This window comes from Crocodylus siamensis, chromosome 2 (genome assembly GCF_052110815.1).
Source record: "Crocodylus siamensis isolate JL-2025a chromosome 2, ASM5211081v1, whole genome shotgun sequence".
NCBI classification, from domain to species: Eukaryota; Metazoa; Chordata; order Crocodylia; family Crocodylidae; genus Crocodylus; species Crocodylus siamensis.
The window spans coordinates 180,295,925-180,319,167 of NC_143396.1; the positions used below are offsets into that span (position 1 = coordinate 180,295,925).

A 23,243-nucleotide genomic window follows, 5' to 3' on the forward strand; every position below is an offset into this window, starting at 1 on the left:
GTAACTATTGCTACTGTGGTACAAGTAATTGAGTAAAAGGATTCTCTCTTTCCTATTGTCTCATTTTTTCCATTGACAGGGACTAGTCTGCATAAAGGAGGAGTAAACTAACTATATGAGTTAATGAAGTATGGATGAGAGCTGGAATGGGAGTAGTGGCTGGAATGAATTGCAACAAGGAAGCAATTGTTAAGGGAATACTGAAATTGAATTGAATTAGTTGAAGGAACAGACTAGAACTGGTTGGGCTAAAAGACTGGGACACAAAACCTAAGTTAGAAGAGTGGGATGAGGGTCCTGGGGGAGAGAGGGAAACAGGGACTTGGAACCAGAGTGGGAAGAATATTGGAACTCTAATTAGAAACCTGGATGTGAGCTCTTGAATTGCCTGCGCAAGGAGTCCTTGCTTGAGCTGGAAGGATAGGGTTAAGCTGGATGAATTGGGGAAGTATGTGGTATAGGAAGCTATTGCCTGTCTCATTTTTTACAGAAGTTAGAAGGGATATAGTGAATGAGGCAAGGGACTGCAGAGTCAAATGTTGCCTTGCAGAATTGGGTTTTATTTATGCTTCTGCCACAGAATTCCTACGTTATGCTGGACAAGTTACCTAGACCCAGGATTTCAGAGGTGGTACTAAATTTATTTACTAGCAGTTGTGGGGCCTGGTTAGCAGAAATGCTAGGCTTTTACAGAGCTGGGCTGTTTGTGTATAAAGTACTGTATAATGCCAAGGACTATGAAAAATATGTCCCTCCGTGTCTTAAACTGAGCATGCAAAACTAGCAGATGCTTGAACTTAATCTTACTGTGCATCATTTGTAAAATGGGGATAATAATAGTTCCTCACCTCACAGAAGTGGTATGAAGAAATTCACTGGTGTTTGTGAAGCAGTACTAAACTCTCTTGCTAAATAAAAAAAAATCTAAGACCGAGACTCAGCTCTTCTCTTAAATTTGAGAGAGGTATTTCTTTTTTAAATTAAGCTATTTTCTACTCAATAACCTATTTCAATCAAACACAACACTGGGGAGAGAAATTCTTGACACCAACAGTTTGATATCAATGCATTTTATTTATTGCAGAAAACAGCATTTGAAGGAGTTGAATTTAAATTGTAAATAATTTTTTTTTAAAGTTTCATTTTCTGAACATGGTTAAATAGAAAATAGTTGCCTGTCCCCCCCTTGTTTCTCCCATGATCCCTAACTAACTCATCAACTGGGGCTGTATGGTAATAACAGTATTGATCTCATGTTCCCATCTTTTTTCACAATGTTATTCAGAGTATTCTGTCTAATGTACAATATGCTTCTCATTTCCTATCTAGATATTTATCAGTTTGGCACAGTTAATGTTATATTAACCAACACTGACCTTCCAGATAACTGTCCTGGCTCAGTGTTATCATCATTTTTATCTAATGCTACAGACATGGATTTTTCTGGCTCCTGTCAATGAAGAAAATTTAAATAAAAATAGGAAAGATGAATCAACCAGGGTTGATGATGTACCATGTTAGCCCATGGGATAAGTACAGAATGCACTAAATGGAGAAACATTGTGGCTTTGTAACACTGAAAGGACATGAGGTAACCTAAAGGAAGGGGCAACATGAATAGGAGAGAATTTTAGCAACAATCTCTTGTGGAAGAGTCGGATATAAGCCCCATTGTGAGACAGACAGTCTTGCATCCTATCCAACGTGGTATACGGCAGAGATGCCCTCGTAAGACTCCTATTTGTGAAATCTATGATTTCCCTTTCTCAAGGACCGGTGGAATAAATGCTTAGAGCTCACTCATACGAGCCTCAAGTGACTTAAGGCTCAAACACAGTAGAAAACTTAACTTGTGCCACTGTTACTGGTAATTAGAACTGATTAACCATTTTCTGCTGTCTTCCTCCTATTTTCCCACCCCCCAGTCACTACTAATTTCAGTAAAGTGCTTTATGAAACTTATCCTATTTGACAGGATTTGGGGGTTTTTTTGTTTTAAAAAAGATTCAATAGGAAACCAAGCTTATTTTGCTAAGTTTCAATTAATTTTTTTTGAAAACTAAGGTGAAACTAGAATTAAATTTCCTTTTTGAAATGAACTGAAAACTCTCCTTTAACCTGGGAAAATCATTCCTTCTTTCATAGAAAAATCAAAGTAAAATCTCTGTATTAACATTGTTTTGTCCAAGGGGAAAAAAAAGACCATTTTTAACCCGCTCTTCTTGCATTGCCATTGGTAGAAAGTGTACTTCAAGGCCTTTCTGCACCAATGACTTCAGCTCGGCACTCCTTACACTCATCAAACCACACAGCCAACTACCAAAGTCCAAACTGAAGATGTCTCTTCCTATGAGAAATCTATTTACAAAAGAGGTAGCATGATCTCCCCCTTCGGAATAGGAGCTGTCATCAATACTCAGACTAGAACCTGGGGATGCTTTACCTTGTCCCCTGCTGTCCTGGACCTTCACACACTCTCCCGCTCCCAGTGGTAGAACAGGCATCTTTTCAGCTAGTGTTGGGGAAGGGACTCCTCTGAGTTAACTGCTGCATCTCCATCCATCAGCTGTCAGGGAAGCAAAACTGCTTCTAGGCTCCTCCAGGCTCAGGAAAAGAGAACTGATGACCGGTTCTTTGCTTCAAGTTGGTCTATGAGCGTTTTCTCAAATCAATGGGCCCTGCATTTGTGGAATGTCCATCATTTGTGTGGCTATGTCTACTAGTACCTTTTAAATGGGCCTTTTCAAAGCATATTTTATTCATACCCACTGTTTAAAACAGATCCCTGGGAAAAGGAAGCTAAGAGCTCTGAGTATAACTTTATGTCCCCTGCACGTCTGCAGCCATGGTAGGGCCAGCTAGCCAGCCTGCACCTCTCAGTGAGATGGCATGGTGGCCTCTAGTGGCAAGTGTGTGCATAGACAGATTGCTCAAATTCAGTCCTTGGCAAGAAACTGCAATCTGGCAAAGAAGGAAGTGGTTTTTTGGCAGTATATTACTGGACCAACTGTATAGTTGAAAGAGATGTTAGACAAGCTTTCAGGCACAAAGTGCCCTTCCTCAGGTACATGGAAGATTGTCTAACATCTCTTCAAATTATATAGCTTGTCCAATAAAAGATATCCCAAAAACCCTTGCTTCTCATATATTTCTTGGACCATCACAGCTACAATAATACTCGAAACCTACTAATGCAATCTAGCAAAGTCAGAGTGGCTCCAACTTATTGCATCCTCTCTAGTAAAAAAGCCCAAACCAAATCCACTCACTCTAGGCATAAGATGCACTGGTGCCAGCAAAAGCAATATCCCAGTGCCATCAGATACCAGCTATTGAGGCCAGCAAGGAGAAGAGGATAAATGGGCTTTAGCCTAAGACACAAGACAATTCAGTGTTTGCATGGTACTGGTCTGAGCCCTTTGCTGTGATATCTGAAATGACAGGCCATTATTCCAGCGTCTCTCTCCCTCTCTCTCTCACACATACAGATCCTCAGCTGTTCTAAACTAGTGGTCAACACAGCTACCACAGATTTACATGTACTGAGAATCTGGTCATTATTTCTCTTTATAAATAGATACACGCTCACATGCCCCTAAAATACTATAAATTTCCTACCAGAAAACTCTGCATCATACTGATGCTATGATACAATCCAGCCAAACTCCTCTCTCTAAAAGGAGACTGGACATTGCAGTAACTCGGATTTCTTGCCACCTGTGATTCAGCAATGTTTCTTCAACTTGCATGCTCACCCAGTCACTGAAGCTGTGGTTTCATAGCTTGTAATAAAGAATGTGTCTCAGAAGCCTACTTGTTAAACATACACATATTCTGGTGGCTAGGGTCCTAAACATGAATAGGCAGCTAGAACATGGGGACTGTCATTCCTGCAGTATTGCCGACTCATCCCTGAGATACTGCAAGAAAAGCGCTGTTATAGAGTTATGCATTATAAAGTGACGACACACTTGCACTGTGCCGTTTGGTGAAGAAATCTGCAGGAAGACAGAAGAGAGAGGGAGATGTTGCTGTTCATTTCACTACAACATATTCAAGGTTTGAGTGTCATCTCAACTGCAGTGATATAACTTCATTGACTTCTCTGGAAATGACTGCAGATTCATGCTACTGTGAGACCCGATTCTCGCCCAGGTATAAATTCAAGCCAGACTCAATGAGAAGATATATACTTAAATGGATGAAATCCCAGAAAGTGCTGAACGCCTATATTTTCTGCTGGAGTGAATGGCTTAGCACTTCACAGGATTTGGCCGAGCACATACAAAATATTCACGTAAAAAATCCTTTGGAAAAATAAAGTCCTCAACAGATATAGCATTTAGCAGACATTTGGGAATTTAGGTAGTATTGGCCCCAAATCCTAAAGACTAACATTCATCTCTGACTACATCTATAGTTTACACATTGCCAAGTCAATGTGACATGATTACATGTTCTCTTCAGCTCCCATGATCTCTTCATCTGAGCTGTTGTTTCAATACTTGTATTACAGGGCATTTTAAAGAAGCAGTAGTTCTAAAGCACACAGAAGGATTGCTGTGGCATACTGGCCCTATGGGCTACAATCCTTGGAGAGAAAGCTTATAGCAAATGATGAGAGGTATATAGGTGACATTTCAAGCAGGTACTTCTAGTAAAATTTTAGGCTTCTTTTGTTACTTCCCAAAAATCAAATGGAGCATGTCTTTGGAACAGAGATATACAAGAATAAGATATTCAGCATCACATCCACATGCAGAATTCTCTCTCCCTCTCTCGAGTTTGATGCAGGTTTAAAAATCCTCTCTTTACCCCTTCCACTGTAAACTTTGGCTTGACATTTGACAAATGCACTTTGGGTAATTTGGATGACATTCGCCCCTTCATCCATGGCCATCAGCAGTCACAAGGGACCCATGCTGAAGGTATGCCAACATCCTGGGCACCCTGGATGTGATGAAGCCCATCATCGAAGAAGATGTGGGGTTGGATCTTGGAGAGAATGGGGCCCTTGGGAGCCCCGTCCATGAAGAAGGCCTCATCGATTGCCAGCCCCCATTCACGAAGGGTTTTGATGGCACGGATGCCCATGTCACGGCCGCTACGGGCAGTCACCAAGTAGGTGCGAATAGGGGAATTCTCTTGGCTGAACTTCTGACGCATCTTCCCAAGATGCATGGCAAATGCCTTCAGTGGACCCTGGAAAGCACACAGGAATTAATGGTGTAAGAGTGGATGAAGAGAAGATAATTTCTGCTTTACATAAAAATCACTAGGAAGGAGTAACCAAACAAGGAAGCTCTAAGCTATCTGCAACAGAAGCTGGGACTGGGGATTGCTTACAGCGTGAAGTCTCTGATCATTCTGGAACTCAGACTAAGAATTGTTTGGGGAGTTGTCTCATGGACATTTCCTCACCCATTAATAACCATATAATAGCCCCAGAAGCCATGGCAGCAACTACTTACATGGAAATATGACACAAGGAAAGCATTTTGGGTATTCATGCCCAAAATTCATAATGTAACTTAGGGGCCGGAAACAGGAATGGAGTTGACACCTTGCCTCCAGCAAACCTGGCTCTGTCATGTGGTGCCCAAAGGCATTTATACACATACTTTTTTGTTCTGTGATTGTGCCAGAGATCTGCTGCTTCACAGCAGACTTAATTAATCTGATGCGAGCTGATGCGAACTGCCCTGCGCTGTGTACAGTTGTCTAAGCAGCGAAACGTGCGTCAGCACGCAGAAAGCAGCGGTGGTGCACTTTTGAACTTAACCACCTTCTTCTATGTGTTTTAGTTCAAAAGCGCACTGCTGCCATTTTCTCAGCACTGATGTGCATTTTGCCATTTTTTCAACTCTAAGTGTCACAGCACTGGGTGCTTTTCAGAGTCCCTGGTGCTGTGGTGCTTCTGTAAAAACGTCCAAAGCTTGGTTAGTATGCTAGACGTTTGCTACAGACGTCTTGGTTTAAACTACAAGTTAGGTCAGTTGTGAATGCGGTGGCCTTATCCATGTTCCTGAAAAGTAGGTGGGCCCACCTAACCAGCACCACAGAAATCGCCTCGTGATTCTGAAAAATACCGTGAATTTGGTACTTAAGAGCCTGCGAGTACTGTGATTTAAGGAATAAGCAAACAGCCACCTCTCCTTGACTGATATAAAGTGCTGGGCTGGTGTCACAAACCTCCTCTGTAGATGACCCAGGTGTCACTGAAACCAGTGGGACACTTTCCATTAGCTTCCACTGGCCATAGATGAAGTCAAAGGAAGTGATCACAGAGCAGTCAGGGCACAGGGCAGAGGTGACCTTGAGTCTGTGCACAGGCTACTGAAAAAGGTACTGGACAGGAGAAGCAGGTTCTTGCTCTGTTTCACAGAGGATGACGATACACAGAGCCAGACCCAGCAGCTGGAACCAGATCTCAGGGACTAAGCAACTTAAGATAGTATGAGCCAACACACCTCTCCCATTGGCACGGCCTCCATTCTCTTCTCATACTCCACAGCTCCCTCCAGTCCCTTCTCTCGAAAAACCCGCTCTGTCTCATCTGAGAAGAGCACAGCATCCCCATCAAACACCACCCGCAGCTGGGTGCTGGAAGCCTGCACCTCCTGCTGGAAGATGAGTGCAGCTGAAACCCCTGTGGGACAGAAAGAAGTGACAATGCCCAACTTAGGATGAGAACCAGAGAAGCTGCATCTATGCTTTGGTGAGGGCCCAAAAATATATGAGCCCTGGACTAAGCATCCAATGCCCACTTGAGACCTGGAAATGTTGTGTCTGTGTATGATAGAGAAGAGGGTGGGGAACAGTCTGGACATGCATAGTTTCTTCTATTGTGGCTCAATCCAGAGGCAACTGTCTCTATGGAAATACTTTCACTTATTTTAATAGGTTTTGGATCAAGACGTCTAAGCTCTGGCTTCTCCAGACGAGAACAGATCCTGAAATAGGGCTCAATTACGCAGCTAGAGTCAGCACCATTCTGGGCATGAGGAGATGCACAGCTCAAATGTTAAGTGTCTGAAAATGCCCCCAGTGGTACTAAGGGAGTGAGGCTTGTGGCTCCTCTGTATCTGCTGTAGCCAGTACTCTCTAGCAGGTGTCTGTCCTACACTGCCAAGGGCTCCCCTTCCCTGAAAGAGGTTAAGCACATACTTAAATCCACCCATCTTAAGAAAAGTGGTTCTGCTCATTTTTAATTGAATTAGCAATTTTCAGTTGATAGTCATGATGCCCTGGAAATCTGATATTCACAATGACTCTTGCTGTTGTGGGGGCAGGAATATGCAGGTGACCTGTCAAAACAGCTTGAGGCTCTCTCTCAAAATTCACGTAACAGCCAGCTCATGGCTGGGTTGTAGACAAAGAGCTTTCCACAGAAGCTATTCAATGAATATTGAATACATGTGAGAAACCACACTCCCTGGATGAGGGTAAATTCTTCAATAATATATTGATAACAAGGTACATGCCCACCTGTACCACAGAGCCACCAACTGATTAAACAGTCACCATCAAACTTCTGTGAGAAGGCACTACATGACTCCCAGTCTCCACTGAATTGCCAACCATTTTGTTTGTAATTGTTTTCTAACAAAGATCAAGCTCCGACCTAGAACTAGTTTTGAGTAACGTGTTATAAATCCCTCTGAAAGTGCAAGGCTTGACACTACCTTGGGTAAGGACAATGATTTGGGGAAATGGCACCAGGCTTGAGTGCCACAGCCTGAAAGGGGGAGGGGATGAAAGACGACAGAGAGAGAGAGTGCGCACCTCTCCGAAGGGCATTGCACACATCCGTCCTGTCGGCCGAGAGGAAGAGCTTGACATTATGGAACTTCAAGTACTGGGTGGAGTCTTCATCGCTGACAAAGCAGAATTTGGAGATCTCCAAACCTTCATATCAGAAAAAGGAAAGGAAAATCAATGCAGATGATGAGCCCTAATTCTTCTGCAAGTCTTCTCCTCCATGCATCTCAAAGCCCTCTGCTAAGAAGCTCAGTATCATCATCTCCATGGTATAGATGGGGAAACTGAGGAAAGGAGGAGGAAAGTAAATGGTCCAGTGTCACCCAACATATTGGGAATGGAATCCAGCTTGCTCAAATCCCATAACCATACTCTATTCATCAGGCCACAAGGCTTAAGATGATCAGTAAAGGGGACTGTTAGGACTTGCCAAAAATTTTCAGTAAATAAGAGTGCCTCTCAGTCATTTCAGCCAGCAGCTGGAAGCTGTTCTGGGTACTTCTGATGCTGTCTATTGCTCCTCTGTTCCTGTAAAGCCACAGGTCTCAAAACATAATTGTCCAGCCTTTAATTTCTGCACCTAACCCAGACCTTCCCAACACCCTCCAGGCCTGAATCTCTGATGAATGGGCTCTTTTTGTGACTGCTTCCACTTGTGCCAAGCGATGGTAAAAAGCTACCCATTGACAAAGTTGCACCCACCAGGAACAAGATGCTAAGACTGCATTCAGACCTGTCACATGCTTTGAAAGGTGATAGACTCAAGCTCTTCCAGAGGAAGAGGGAAAGCTAGGGCAATATTCTGCCCCCACCTCCACCAGGGTTGGTCAGTTCTCAAACTGCCCCAGGAAAGAGTGTGACTCAGACTGGGTCACACAAGTGTCTCATGCTATTTGGGTGAGAGGCTGCTAGGTGAGTGGGCCTAAGTACTGCATAGTAACTGAACGAACTCCCACCAACAGTTCAGGCATATGGCACACTGTTGTATGGTCCAGTGTAGCTGGCCCTCCCCATGGGAGACCTTCCAGCTTGCAGGGGGTTATCACATAATTCCTGTAGCATTAGCCCAGTGCTCTCCTGCTGCCGTGGCCCATGTGCACACCCAGGCTGTGTTCCCCTGACGTTAGTAGCAGATCCAAGATTTTAAAAAGGAGTGTGCAGAAGCAGCAACGGGAGCTCCAGGGATGACTAGACCCTGCGCTCTCAGCCTCCTTCCCCACCTCCCTGACTGCTTCTGCACAATGATGGGAAATGATGGGTTGATCCTTTCAGCACTTCCACCATTACATGGTGTCCTCACAGTGTGGAGGCTTCACACCCACTATGCTCCACCCCCAAGCATCCTCCTGGAGGAGGCAGATGTTCTCCAGATAAATACAGTATCCCATACACTTTACTACCACGTTCAGTGCTATCATTCTATTCTTATACTCCCTTCCCTTATTTATCATATGACTGATATAGTTCATAAAAGTCAAAAGGTCCTGTCTCCCTTCCTGGGCTACTGGGATCTCCTTTTTTTGATTTCACAGAAGTCCTTGGAGGAGAGGATAATTCCCCTGTTCACTGAAGGAGGGCGGGCATCAAAGTGAGGGAAGGCGGCTTCCTTACCATATTGCTTAGCGCTGTTTACAATGCGCACACCACTCTCTGGGCTGTTGTTGGAGAGCACAATGACATCAAAAAGCTTCTTTTCCTCAGGGTTTCTCTCCAGGAGTTTCTGATTCACATATTGTACTGCCTGGGAGAGACAGAGAAGGGACACCATAGTGACTGTTCTCCAAGTTGCATACAAACAAAAAAGTGCTCACAATCTTCTCTCATACAATTCCAGCATCACACACGCACACATATGCATACATGAGCACATGCATGCACACATCCCTCCCAGGGTTGAAGAGCATGTAAGTTGCATTAATGCAGGCAACTGGAGATCTCCTTGTTTGTCTGCATGATGTGGTGGCTTCCTCAGACACGGACGGACTGTTGTGGAAGGAATAGCTTTATCTTATGCACTCTGTCTGGGATTTTAACCTAGGGCAGCACAGCAATCCTGCCAGTGAATATGTTGAATCATTGTGGTCCCTAGGCTCTGGTAGTCACATCCCAACCTGAACAGTGAGCAGGTGTTTAGTAATTTAGTTTGAGTACTTTAACCTGTTGGATAAACTTGAACCAAAAATCTACCCCTTTGGGACCAGCAATAGTCAACTGCACCACTATCACTCTGAGACAAAGCCCCTTGTCCAGGTCCTGTCAATCTTTTCCCCTCTCTGGGGATGCAAAAGCAATGCAACTGACTCTGCTGGTCTGCCACAATCTGAAACCTTCAAGGCCTCAACAAAGCAGGTATCAGGTCTGACAGACAGCTGCCCATGCTTCATTTCCACTCTCAAGGCTGCTGCTTTTGGTCTGCCACAAACAGCCCACCTCTGGGGGCTCTCTACCCAGCCAGTCTTCTTTTCAGCCTCTTCCCAGACTCTTTTGACTTCTTCAGATTCCTCCTTCTTGGCTCTGTCTCAGGCCCACTGACAGGACAGGGTTGGGACTCTTGCCTTTTTCCTACAGTTTCTCTCTTTATCATACAAGGGAGCAAATATGCCTTGTCCCCTCCTGTTGCAGGGCACTCGGGTGCCCTGGGCCTGAAAGCAGAAATGGCTTGGGAGAGACCCCTAGTGGTGAGAAAGGGGAGGCTCAACTGCCAGTCACCAGGGCAGCACAGAGTTGGTTGCTAGGGCAACCAAGGGAACCAGCTGACAGGAAGGGGCAGGGCTTGGCCCTTCTTAAGCCCAGGCATTAGGTTAGGAGGGCAGTTCTCCTCTGGTGGCCAAGGAGGGGGGAGGTTGGCTAGTGCAGAGAGAAAGGAGATGATTGACTGCATGAGGATCCCCTGGTTGCTGCCATGGGCTGGAGTATTTTCCTGGTAGGGGTAGAATGTTGTTTTGACCGGACGGTTTGGTTATAGCCAAGGAGCTTCGGGTTTTTGTGTTTACTGAAGACCGGGTGACGCTATTAGGGGTTGGAGGAGGCCTCATAGGGACTCCACAGTAGCATGGGGGCCCTGGTGCCAGAATGGGGTGCAGCATTTGGGGTGCATTGGCCCCAGCCCTAGAGCGAAGGGGGGCAGCAAGGAGCCCTAGAGCGAAGGGGGGCAGCAAGGAGCCCCAGGGAGGTAAAAGGAGAGGGCCAAATCACAGCAGAGATACTCCTGTCACACCACCCCAGACTCTTGTTCACTGTGGAGAAGAGAGCTCCCTTTACCCTTGCCCTCTTTTTCAGCCTTGCAAGATCTACAGGTCCTAACAACAATGGTAATAACAACTCCCGAGGCTTGTACATCTGAGTGGAAACCAGGAGGACACCAGCACTACTTTGTGGGGTTTTTTTAATCCATATTATACTATACATGCAACTTGCCTCCCTACTTTCAGAAGTCACCAGTGTCCCATGGTGTCATCTTCCCTCCATGTTTTTGGTAAAAGGCGCTTTCTCAGGAAGAAACTTCTTTAGGCTGGTGTTCTTGTTAATGCTGCCTCTCAAACTTTCCTTTCCTAGATAAAGTTACTAGGAAGACTGCAGCAAAGAAACTAGTGTTACCTGCAGTGTACAGACTTCTCTTCATCATTCTGGGTACCTTAACCATTAAATAATTAGAAACCCACCTGAGCACTTTCCAGGCTGGCCAGTCAGCCACTGTGTAGTGCCTGGCTTCCTGAGTCAGTAGTATATCCCCTCATTCCCCCAAGTAAACAAAGACGGATAACTTAGAGATAAATGCCTAAATGATGGCAAACAATGGCAAAGAGCTTGACATCTATAAACAGCCAGGCCAGGCATATTGCTGAGCAAATTGCTTCACTTCAGTTGCAGCAGAAACCACACCTCATGCTCATTTAAGAGCATCTTGGTCTGATGAGAGCAGCTGGCCTGGTAACCTGACTGTGGGTAAAGTGTCCTACCTATGTAAAAGGAGAATTTGATACTTCCCCATGAGTGATTGGAGAATCCCTCCCAGGGTTAAGCAAAGACTGTAAAGATTGAAAAAACAAAAGACCACAAGCCAAGAATCCCATCCCTTGATTGGAGCCAAGTCTGTTCCTGGTGTCTCACCTGAATGAAAGGGAAGGCTGTACCTTGCTCCAGGGGCTTATCCTGATTGGCTTGCTGGTGCCTCACAAACTCCTCCTTGCCCTTTGCCAGGAACAGCTCGTGTTCCTCCTCTAGGTTGAAGATGGCTCTAGTTGTCACAGCAATGACCAGTGCCTCATTTGGGTCTTTCTATGAAGGGGAGAGCCAAAAAGAAGGAATGGACTTAAGAAGGAGCTCACAGCATTTTTCCCACTTACATCTTGGGCTCTTAAACACAAATCACCCAAGCAACTGCATAAGAATGCTACTCTACTGGCATTGGTGACTCAAGGTATTAGACACTGCAGCGATTTTCTTCTTCTCTGCCTTGCCTCTACATTAGCTCCTATTCATTCAACTTCCCTCTCTCCCACCACAGGCAGCCAGTCACCCTAGGCAAGAGGCAGTTCAGAGGGAAAATAAAAGTCTGGAAAAGGCACAGCCACTGATCTCTCTTATCCAGCCTTCTTTGGTCCGCCAGTATCACTGCTACTACATGTTACCTCTGAATGTCTCTACATTATGTCTCCAACTACTGTAGTCCCCCTTTCAGAGCCTAGATGTTGCGGGCATCCGTGTACATCTAAGTCTTGTCTATCACAGCAGCTGAGACTAAGCTGGTGTCAGCTGCAAGATACCTGATAAGTGAAGCAGTTCTCTGAGGTGAGACTAGACAGGAACGAACATGGGCTAGGGCACTTATTCCATAAACAGCTCACTTATTACATACAATGTATTGACCAGAATGAGTTCAGATTTAAGCCTCAGCATGGCAGCTGAATACTGAGGGAGATGCAGATGCAGTGCACACCCATGGTATTTACCGCTTACCCCTCAAACTAGAGAAGACGGATAGACAGGTTGGAAACCATGTGACCCCCCCAACTCAGCTGCCAAGACTGACAAAAGCTGCTGCCAAGAGTGACAAATGCTGCTGGGGACTGCCTAAATTTGAGGGGATGGCTCCCTAGTTTTGGCAGACCTGGAGGCATCATCCTTGCAGAGCTGTAGATTCCAACAGCCATGGCACATGCTTTACAAACATCTAGTGAGGTGTGTTGTCATCGTGGTCTAGCTACACTGTCTGTTAGTGATGCATCTCACTTCACTGGCATTTAGGCCCCACTCTTGTAAGCTCAGCCCCAGCCTTGCAAGCATAATAAAGTCAATAATAGTATAGTATTTTTTAATTGACGCATGCACTTAAGAGTGCTCAGCTCAGCCACTGCAAAGGGAAGTTTCTGCAAATGAATCTAGTCTCACCCACTCTTTTGCAACTAGGGTTCAATCCTTCCACCATTTCCAACACAGAGATGCCATAAGGTTCACTAAGAGCTGCACTTTTTAGCTCCCAGCTCGGTGCTTAGAAGATTGCACCGTGCTCATCTGGAAACCCAAGAATTTTGGAACATTGCCCTGAAATTAAGTTCTTGAAATACGGCCTTTAACATGTTAAATCAAATGGGGTTTTTTCATTTTGTTTTTACCTGTTTCACGTTGGTGTTGATAACTGTGCCGTCAGCCTCTGCCATCTTCTATCTCCAACCTCAAACAAGGGAAAATACGTTAGTGGACTGATGCAACACAGATAAGTATTTTTGTCACAGGAGATGACACAGATTTGTCACATATTTTTAGTCACAGATTCTTGTCATTAACCGGCTGTTTGCAAGTTGTAACCAGTGGTCCAGCAGTAGGAATACAGGATGAACCACTCCAATTTAATCTGGCCATTATCAGATTTATGAAACAGACTGCTATTTAGCCCATACCAGCTTTTGATATTTTTGAAGAACTAGTTAGTTACAGAAAGTAAGTAATTGGTGCTAGAACTAATCTCCAGAACTGGTCAGAAAAAAAGAAGCTGTGGTACAAATAAACAATTGACCTCTTGCATGCCTGCTTTCTGTGCATAGTGCCTATTTAGGGCTAATGATCAATGACAGTCTTGGAGTGAAGGTTTTTCTGGAAAATGGGACCGTAGAGTTCCAGGTTCAGTTCCTCGCTGCCACAGACTCCTGTTGTTTTCCTGAGGAAATTACTTAATCCCTTTCTACCTCACTTCCCAGTTGTAAAATGTGCACAATACTTCCCTAACTCAATGGGTTTCACTGGTGCTATGTAAGAGCCTAGGTGGGTGTTCAGTGCATTTGACTCAAAGAGCAAAGTTCTTTGATTAACACACTTCAAAATCCACCTGGTGTATACCAGGACAAAATTTGACCCAAAGCATCTGGTACAAAAAGCTGGTCTTTCAACAAAAGGGAAGTTGCTAGTATAGTACTTAAGCAATCCTGAGGAAATTAACTAATTGCATAAACAGCTACTTTCATAAATGGAATACGTACGTATTTAATTACAGTATTAAACTCTGTGGTGAAACTATTTAAAATAGACCCGTTAACTCAACCTGGTTGTAAAAACAGAGGCAAAGTCCAGACTCTGCTAAATTCAGTAACAGCTGAGATGCATACATTAATCTATGTCGGTGACACCTATAGCCAACACTGTCAAGTAACTATAGTTAACATAAATCAAGTAACTATAGTCAATGTAAATCAGGTAACTCCCAGACCAGCCAAAGTCATGGTTACTTAGATTTGTAGACACCAAGATAGAGTCAAATGTGGGGTTCCATGAATTTGGATAGGGAGTGCAGAGATAGCTGGTCTCTCTCTGGACTATAGCAGAAGAAAGGGAGTGTAGATTAAGAAAGAGAAAAGACTGTATTTTGGGGATTTGAATGCAGTGGTCTATGAGCTCGGTGGGCTCCTGGAATTACATGCTATATGTCTGTTTGTGAATAGACCTCACCTCCAGGATGCTCAAGGTCCACCCTTGCTGGGCAAATGAGAGATGACAGGCCCCAAAACTCAACTCGCCAGGTTTGAAGGCTTAGTACACCTGCTGATTTTGTAGTGTACTTCCCAGTCCCCTTCATCTTAGGGGGCCATGCCGGCTGGTGTCTGGCCATGCCCCTGCTCTGGCTACAAAGTAGAGGGGTAGGGCCAGCCTTGCTCTCTGGAGCAGGCAGCACAGGGCTGCAAAGCATGCTGGGATGCTGGGGACTCCGATTCACTTAAATCAGGAAGGGTCTGGGATAGAAGTTCCATAAACTGGTGTCACCTCAATCAGTTAAGTCTGATACTACATTCAGCCAGGTTTATCTTAAACCGGTTTCAGCCATTTTGAAACTGGTTTATGTGCACTGAACTATGAAACTGTAAGAACTTCTGCTGTTATAGGTTTAAACCAGTTTCTGATCACTTAAATCGGTTTGTGTAACTTCTGTCCCCAGCCTAACAGTGCAGGCAATCTTACGTTCAGCCTTCAGTTAAAACAGCAGCAGATGACAACCCCTTCTTTGTTGGTGCTCTTCTGTAAGCTAAATGTGGTGAATATGCATCAGAGTCTGACTCCACAATTTTTTTCAGGATTTGCCTTATTATATGTTTTCCACCAGCTTGTTGGACTGGGGGTTATACAAACTAGTCAGACTATCTCAGGGAAGTCAGACTAGTTTAGGAGAGTAGTGCTCAACCTTTTTGACCAGCAGGCCTAATGGGCAGTGCCCAATCCCTCCCTCCATGGGTCAGATCCAGCCAGTGGACCCAATCTGGTGCCTACGACAGGTGCAGCAGGGACCCATGTAGCCATACAGAGGTGGGTAGCCCAGCCCTGATCCAGCTATGTGCAGTGAGGGGGGCATGACCTGGTCCCAATACAACCCTGTGAGGTGGGGGGGGATGCATAGCCTAACTGCGTGGGAAGCAGGGGCATGGCCCAACCCCAGTCTGGCTGTGCAGAGGGTGGCTTGTGGCCCAGCTCTGCCCTCCCTATGGAGTTTGGGATTTTGGCAGCAAGGAGTTGTGGCAGTAGTGCCACTGCTCTCCTGCTGCCACGTTTCTCGGCCTGTGAAGAGCCCTGCGGGCCAGATTCCAAGAGTCCATTGGCTGCATTTGGCTTGCAGGCTGGGTGTTGAGCATCCGTGGTTTAAAACATATAGAGCTTTATTCCAGCCAACACAACCCTCTGCGTGTTTTGCCTCAGGGAACCATTTTTTCCTATACCACTAGGATGGGCCCTTTCACTTGTCTTGGCCTGTATTCTTGGCATGTGACAAAGCTTAAGTTTTTCCTTTGTGTTGTTGTCCATTTAATGCTACTATAAAATGTCTCTTGTTCTTTTCTTAGATTTTTTTCAATCCCTGAAGGATATTCACCTGTTAACTTTTATTTCTAAACCACAGACAAATAGGACTGGAAGGGACCTCAGCAGATTACCTAGTTAGGCAAGGTCTAGAGCAGGGCAAGATCATCCCTGTCTAAACCATCCTAGATAAGTGTTTGTCTAAACTGCTCTTAAAAACTACCAAGGATGGAGTTTCTACAAACTCTGGAGGCAGTGTGCTCTGTCACTTAATCACCCTCGTAATGAGAGAGCTCTTCCTAATGTCAATGTCTAATCTAAACTTCCCAATTTAAGATTGTTGATCCTTGTCTTGTCTGCAGCAGCCACACAGAATAGTCTCTCTCTTTCTGGCAAAGCATTGGTTTGTGTACCTGTGTCCAACTTAAGTTCATAAATGTGCCAGTTGCTTTGACATGGATAGTCTAAACATCTGCTACTCCATTGTCCACTATCCCTATGAAGAATTTATCTGAGGTTGTTGTGCTGTCAGTGTCTTCTTTGTCCTCATTGTGCACATTCTGCTGGTGCTTGCAAACTCAAACAAAGCACTGTAATCCATTGCAGTTCTTGCACCTTTTTCCACATTGCCAAGCATTGTCTTGGCTTGTGTTGTGTAGCTCCATGTGCTGTTTTTCCTGGTCTCCAGTTCTGAGCTCCACTTGTCTTTATGGCAGCTGTGTGTCATTTCCCGTACCATTTTGCTTTCTCTGTCATGTCCATAGTGTCACAATCATGGTTCACCCTATATAGGCTTAATTCTAGACGGAGTGACTTCTGTTGTTGGGCAGATTCAATCAACAGTTAATACTGGATGTCCCAGTTAATACTGGATGCCTCTCTCTCAGTAGTTTTGTCCCAGATCCATGTCACCGTCTGGTTTATTACCAGGGACTTAGTCAGCTCCCGACTCCCTTCCAAATTACAAGGTTCTTCAGCCTCAAACCAGTTACAAATTTCTCTAGTTTCACCTTATTTGTCCTTTCTGCTTAAGAACACCTCTTTCAAAACTTTCTCTCTTAATATGGAGTGCAGTGCTCATCAGACTTCTTTAATACAGTTTCACAGAAAGCCTCCTCTGTCCGAGTTAACTGCAATCTGCTCACGCAGCGAGCGCTATAGGACCAGCAACTAGCCCAAGTCAAGTCATGTTCTGACTGTCTGGCTGGCACCCACTGCCTATAGAACAAAGGACTGTTTCAACTGATCATACTTTCCAGCATGTCAGAAGTTTGGCTTTACTAGGACTTTTACTTGCCCCATTGTTCTTCCACTCAGGCTTTTTTTCCCTCCTAGTACGATGTGGTGCACCCCTGTCAGGCCAGGCCTCTCTTGGGTCTACTGCCTGGTACCATGTGAACCAGTACAACCTGTTCCATGGTTAGGTTGTCGGTGACTAAACCAGTGCCCGCACCTGGGCTAGCCTAGGTAAAGAGGATGTGTGGACACCCAATAGGACTAAAAACAAGACCTGTCAAAGGGCAGATATGCTTCCTGTGAGCCAACAGCCATCGATACCTGGAGAGGAGATGGGTGCCAGTAGGTCTCCTTGCCCAAAGAATCACCAGTGATGCAAAGCAACTCAACTAACCTCATGCTGGATCGGTCAAGGCCTGGGTCTACAACCACTGTGTCCAAACACAAGGAGGAATGGAGGAGGGTTGTTACAGCATTTAAGGTGCTAACAGTTGCAGCAGCCTCAGGACTAACTTGGCTTGACCATGTGGTATTCAGGGAGCTACTGTGCTTGCAAGAGATTTTCTTTTACCATTTATTCTGGCTGGACAGAGCAATGAGAGATTCATGGGGCCCTGCCTAGACTCTCTGGAAATGTCAGCCCTGCGTCTGCAGGGCTGTTGTGTGGGAAGGGGTGTGTTCAAGCACAGCCCACTCACCTGCTCCCATTTCTACCTGCCAAATCGAGAACTGTAGTGGTGAAGCTGCACCAGAGCTACCCCAACAGCTGCTTTCAAGCTTACTAGAGACGAACATCTCTAGAGCAAACATGGAGTAGGGAGTACCCCCATACTGGGATCACCGTGCACATTTAGGTTTGATGCATGCAAGGAGTGGGTGGCTGGTGTGTGCTTGAGAGCATCTTTTCCAAAGAGAAAGCCAAGGCCATAGTATAGACATAGCCTCTGTGAGAAACCTTAACCCTTAAAGCCCTTACACACCAGTGTAACATGTAACAGCCATATGGAAGATCTGTCAGTACTCAGACTGCATCAGAACGGGAGGGTGTTGAGGGAGATGCTGATTTGCAGTCGGATTTCTCTGTCTCTATCCTAGGCCTACATAATGCATTTGAAAGGGAATTCCCATCAGAACAGAGAAGGAATAGCGTTGTGAAGGGATGGACAACAAGCAGGGGAAATTAGCTTGCTGGGCAGTGAAAAGTTTCCTGTAACATTCACCTACATCACGGGTTCTCAAGCTTTTTAGACTTGAGGCACCCCTTGGAAACTGCTAGCTTTTAGCTTTCCCTCATTTATTGACTCTTCTGTTGCAAAGAAGTCCGAAAAACCACAGCAGGGCAAAATGTTTTTAACACTATGGATTTGTATTTGAAATCCCTGGGTTTATCATGTTCACACACCCTCATAGTGCTAACACTGCGTGGCGTCCCATGGCAGCCTTGAAAGGGTCTCAAAGCATCTCAAGACGTCACAGCACCGTAATCGAGACCTACATGATCTACCTGGGTCTCATCACTGAGACTGAAAGCAAAAAAAGAAATGAAACCAAAACAAGTGGCTCTAACTTCGCCTGCTGGCCACTGAGCTAAAGACAGAACAGCTCTCTTTGTATCTGGAAATGAACTTCGGGTCTCACAAACATTACGCTGGACTCTTGTTTTCCCAGCCTTCCACCCCAAAATAAATCTGGCTGCTTCTGTATAACTGAATTTAGCTAATTTCCCAGTTGGTATCCTTACACATACACTTTCCAATCCCATCCTCACCCTCCCAATGAGTCTTGGGGCTGTCCAGCATGTATCTGGAGACTGAGAAGAGCCCACTGAGGACGTCGTCTGAGAGGGGTGCACAGTGAAAGCAAATGGACCAGCAGCTGACGTGCCTTTTAGAGCACGCTTTTTTACAAACTGCTACAAGAGAAGCATTCAAGTGCTAAGACAAAGCCAAACTCACCGTGTGTGCTCCCTTTGCTCTCCAGGACCGCTCTGTCCCTGCAACACCAAGGGCAGCAGCATCCAAATCAATTAAACTTTTAAGAAACAGCCTGCCTTTTATAGTTCCCATCTCTGGCAGGAAACAGACAGAGGCAATGCCTTTGCTCAGTGATCCTCCCGAGCATGCTGGGATTTGTAGTTGTTCATCTGCCTGGAATCAGGTCAGACTGTGAGCAAAGAAGAGGATTTGGACTCCACTTCCCAGCTGTGGTGCATAGGAGGTGGCCAGGCTGTGTGGGGGTGGTTTTTACTCTTTAGGGTGGATCCCAAGGCCCTTCCCTGATGATAGGTCTGGACTGAGCCCAGTAGCTGATGAAAAGGCAGCAGTAAACCGGGAAGGTGGATTAAACAAGGCTGGCTTCTAACTTCCCCCCCTCGGTATGTTTATTCACTCCCTGCAACAGTCTGTAGTTTCTTCTATTTTTGGATTCGGAGCTATTCTTAACTTACTGTCAGACGTTTCATTTCATGGCACTCCAAAATGTCCATTGTTTTGACCACAATATATACACAGGCCTGCCCAGAAATGCAAGTCCTTTACAAAACAGACATATGGAAACAGTTAGTTCAGAAACTACCAGGGAAAGGCTGGGGTAGCACAGAGTATTAGAAGAAGGCAGAAAAAAATCCCTTGGATATATGAAGACAGGGCTCTTTGGGTAGATGTGATATCTTTTATTAGACCAACTAAATAGTTGGAAAAATAGTTCTTTGCAAACTTTAGGGCACAAACACTTCAGGCATAGGGAGAGTCCCTATGTCATATGAAGATTTTCACGTTTTCCAGAACTTAGAAGTTCTTTTAACATTCTTGGCACTTTTCCCATCCGTTTTCTAAAAACTGTATCAAGCCAGGGTCTGCCTGGCACTCCCCCCTCACTGCTGCAAGGGCAGGGACAGGGGTATTGCCAGACACATTAGCAATATCAGAGCATATGAAAATGCCACTTGATCTGTAGGTGGAGCACCAAGGAGTGACACAGAACGTGCAGGACACAGATTCATTGCACAAAGATTGTTTGTCAACAAAAAATTCCTACTGTTGCTCATCATAATGGTTCATCCTTATTGCCATTAGCATAGGAAGTGCTAAATGTAGACAGGGGCTTGGGACAGACATTACACATGAACTAGTTGAAGTGATCAGAACCAGTTTAGACCTGTAACAGAACATATGTCCAGTGCACATAAACCGGTTTCAGAATGGCTGAAGCCAGTTTGAGATCATCCTAGCTGAATGTAGTATCAGACTTAACTGATTGAGCTCAAACCAGTTTACGTAATGTCTATCCCAGACCCCTTCATGGTTTAACTTAAACCAGAGTCCCCCAGCATCCCGGCATGGTCTACAGCCCTGGACGGGGCTGTGCTGCCTGCTCCAGCAGAGCAGGGCTGGTCCCACACCTTTGCTCCCTAGCCGCAGCAGGGATGGGCAGGGGCAGGGGGCTGGCCAGACACCAGCCCCCTTAAGGTGAAGGGGACAGGGAAGAGGTTTATTCCCTCCTCCCACCAGCATGGACCCCAGCAGGGTCTGACAGACAACCCCTGCCAGGCATTTCTCCCCTCACTGCTCCAGTGGCAGGGGTGTGGCCAGCCCCAGCAGTAGCCTCAAGTGAACTGGCCAGGGAGGAGGTTTAATTTCCCCCTCCCTTTCCCACCAGCACCAACCCAGGCCAGGGTCTGCCTGGTGCTCCCCCATTGCTGCTGCAGGGGCAGGGGTGTTGCCAGACACCAGCCGGCATGGCCCCCAGAGGCAGAAAAGGAAGAAAGGGGGTTCATTTGAAAATTGAAAAGTGGTTTGTAAATCCCCTTTGAGGATCAGGCCTGAGAGATTGGAGACAGCTGATGTTCTGTTCTTGTCCTTGATAGATTTCCGGTACGTGCTCATTCTGGTGTGCAGTTGTTGCTTGGTGTCTCCTATGTACCTTCCATCAGGGAGATATGTACTGTATTGTGAAGATATCTCCATACTGGCGATATTGTTAGCAGGTTTTGCATACCTTTTCATGGCACAGCCTGGTTCCACTTGGTGTGTTTTGGGCTGCAGGAAGTTGGCTTCTGGTGATCAGGTTAGTGAGGTTCAGTGCTTGTTTGCATTTACAAACAAACCACTTTTCATGGACGAGTCTGATGAAGTGTAGTTCATAGTCTCCTATGTACAGAAACTCATGGACTCAATATAGACAGTGGAATTCTAAACTACTACAAGTTGACGGACATCTGACTCCTGAGGCACCTCTGCACTTTTACCTGTGCTGCTACCTCTCCCCCCCACCATCCTGTCCTTCACCCCCTGACACCTCCATTTCCATTTTCACTGGCTGGCTTTCTTGCGTGCATTGTGTGCCAGCCTTTGGCTTCTTTACTATACCTTCCATCCAGGAACACCAAGTACAGGTGTTTCCTCAGCCTGACAAAGTTTTTCAACCTGAAACCTTACTAAGATATATTTCTCTAACTATTTAGTTGGTCTACTAAAAGATACCAGATTGACCCAAATAACCTTGTCTGTCAGTGCGATGTCCTTAGAGCAACACCCCTAGCACCTGACCGAAGGACGCAGGGCCCTCGGCACATCTAAGCCCCTGGGCTGGGGCTGGCAGGGAGAGTTCTCTGGCAGCTGCTGGAGAAGCAGCTCCTGCAGGGGACAAAAGAAAGTCTCTAATCTGACAGTTTGGCTGCCTGAGATGCTGCTAGTGCTACTGTGCTGCTTACTAAGTTATTACCTGTTGTTATTTAAAGTGGTGGACCAGGATGAGGCTGTAGGGGAGGAGGAGGCCTGATTGGGGCACACTACTATGTGGTGTAGAGGACCCAGCACCAGTGAGGGCTAACCTTAACACACAGTCACACACATCACAAGTTTTGCTTGTCAGCAACTTGAGGTGCAGTTTCCCAGAAATCACTGCACCTATCTCCTTGAAACTTGTCAGGCTTCATGGCCTCAGCAGAGGCTACTGCTATTTTCATTTGAATCAGGCAAGGAATGACAACGTTATAGACAGTTCTGTGCTTCCCCATTATAGCCTATAGACGAAACTTCAAAACAGCAAAACAGTTTTGATGAAACAAAACATAACAGTGCTTCAAAATTAAACAAAACTCAAAATGATACACTATCCCATCAAAATGGTGAAATGGAAGTTGAAATCCAACAGTGCTGTTTCACACAGCCCTACTAACAACCCTAAAGCTCTTTATCCACAAACCCAAATCGTCCATCTGCTAAAGCTGTAAGTGGAATCGTCCGTCTGTAAGCTCTGTGCCAGTTACACCTTTCCGGGGGAGAGTTAATTAATCATTTATTCACTAACTAATTTCTGTTTGCTTAGCAGGGGCAATGCGTAGGGGGTGCATGCGGGTACAAGTGCACCCCCCGAGCGTGGCGGCACACCCCCTACAAAAAGGTGCTGCCAACACTGTCAGCAGCGCCTGCGGGTGGTCGCTGCTCACCACCTCCCCCTCCCCGCCACCGATACCGCTGGTGGCATCTGTGGGCAGTCAGCAATCCCCACTGGCTCCCACTGCCGGCAGCATCTATGGGTGGTTGCTGACCCCTGGTCGGCACTTGCCACCCCCTGCCCCTCCAACGCTGACAGTGCCAGTGGCTTCTGCAGCAGCTCCTACTTACTGCCGCCACGCTTCTGCCACCGTTGTGCCCCCCCAGCTGCCGGGGGCATGCATCATTCATATTACTTAGGAACATAGAGCTAGAAGTGACTGCCTGGGTCACTTTGTCCACATCTTTGCGATCACAAGCAAGTATATCATACAATCTCTTTCATAAACTGCATATGCTTAGCTTCAGGCATGTACTTAAGCGCCTTTGTGAAGAGAGGTATTTTCCTGTTCTGGGACCTCGGTGCTTAGAGTGGTGGTTAACACAGGATTACTAATATTGCTGACACTGGGGTGAATAATGGATGTCAGAAACAGTAGGATGCTTTTAGAATATTTTCTGTATTGAAAGCTT

General features: G+C 45.7%; 1 protein-coding gene across 2 annotated transcripts; it reads right to left on the reverse strand.

Moving 5' to 3' along the window:
* Nucleotides 1–1,046: 1,046 nt before the first annotated feature.
* LOC149871411 (cytosolic 5'-nucleotidase 1A-like) lies at nucleotides 1,047–19,382 on the reverse strand. 2 transcript variants are annotated; one of them, XM_090032469.1, is made up of 7 exons: nucleotides 19,230–19,382; nucleotides 13,377–13,435; nucleotides 11,872–12,039; nucleotides 9,373–9,502; nucleotides 7,786–7,908; nucleotides 6,471–6,649; nucleotides 1,047–5,202 (listed from the first exon to the last, which is right to left on the reverse strand). In XM_090032469.1, exons 2-7 carry the CDS (start codon nucleotides 13,419–13,421, stop codon nucleotides 4,900–4,902), a joined length of 948 nt encoding a protein of 315 aa, XP_089888595.1. In that variant the 5' UTR covers nucleotides 13,422–13,435; nucleotides 19,230–19,382; the 3' UTR covers nucleotides 1,047–4,899. The 2 variants fall into 2 exon arrangements, with proteins under 2 accessions (XP_089888595.1, XP_089888596.1); XM_090032470.1 differs by lacking the exon at nucleotides 11,872–12,039.
* Between the last annotated feature and the right edge of the window lie 3,861 nt (nucleotides 19,383–23,243).

Excerpts from the sequence above, each read along its gene's own strand:
- LOC149871411 (XM_090032469.1), bottom strand. The coding sequence starts at position 13,421 with ATGGCAGAGGCTGACGGCACAGTTATCAACACCAACGTGAAACAG. Across the intron at positions 9,503-11,871 it reads CAGCCTTCCCTTTCATTCAG|GCAGTACAATATGTGAATCA; the intron begins GTGAGACACCAG and ends TGTCTCTCCCAG. Across the intron at positions 6,650-7,785 it reads GTGCAATGCCCTTCGGAGAG|GGGTTTCAGCTGCACTCATC; the intron begins GTGCGCACTCTC and ends TCTGTCCCACAG.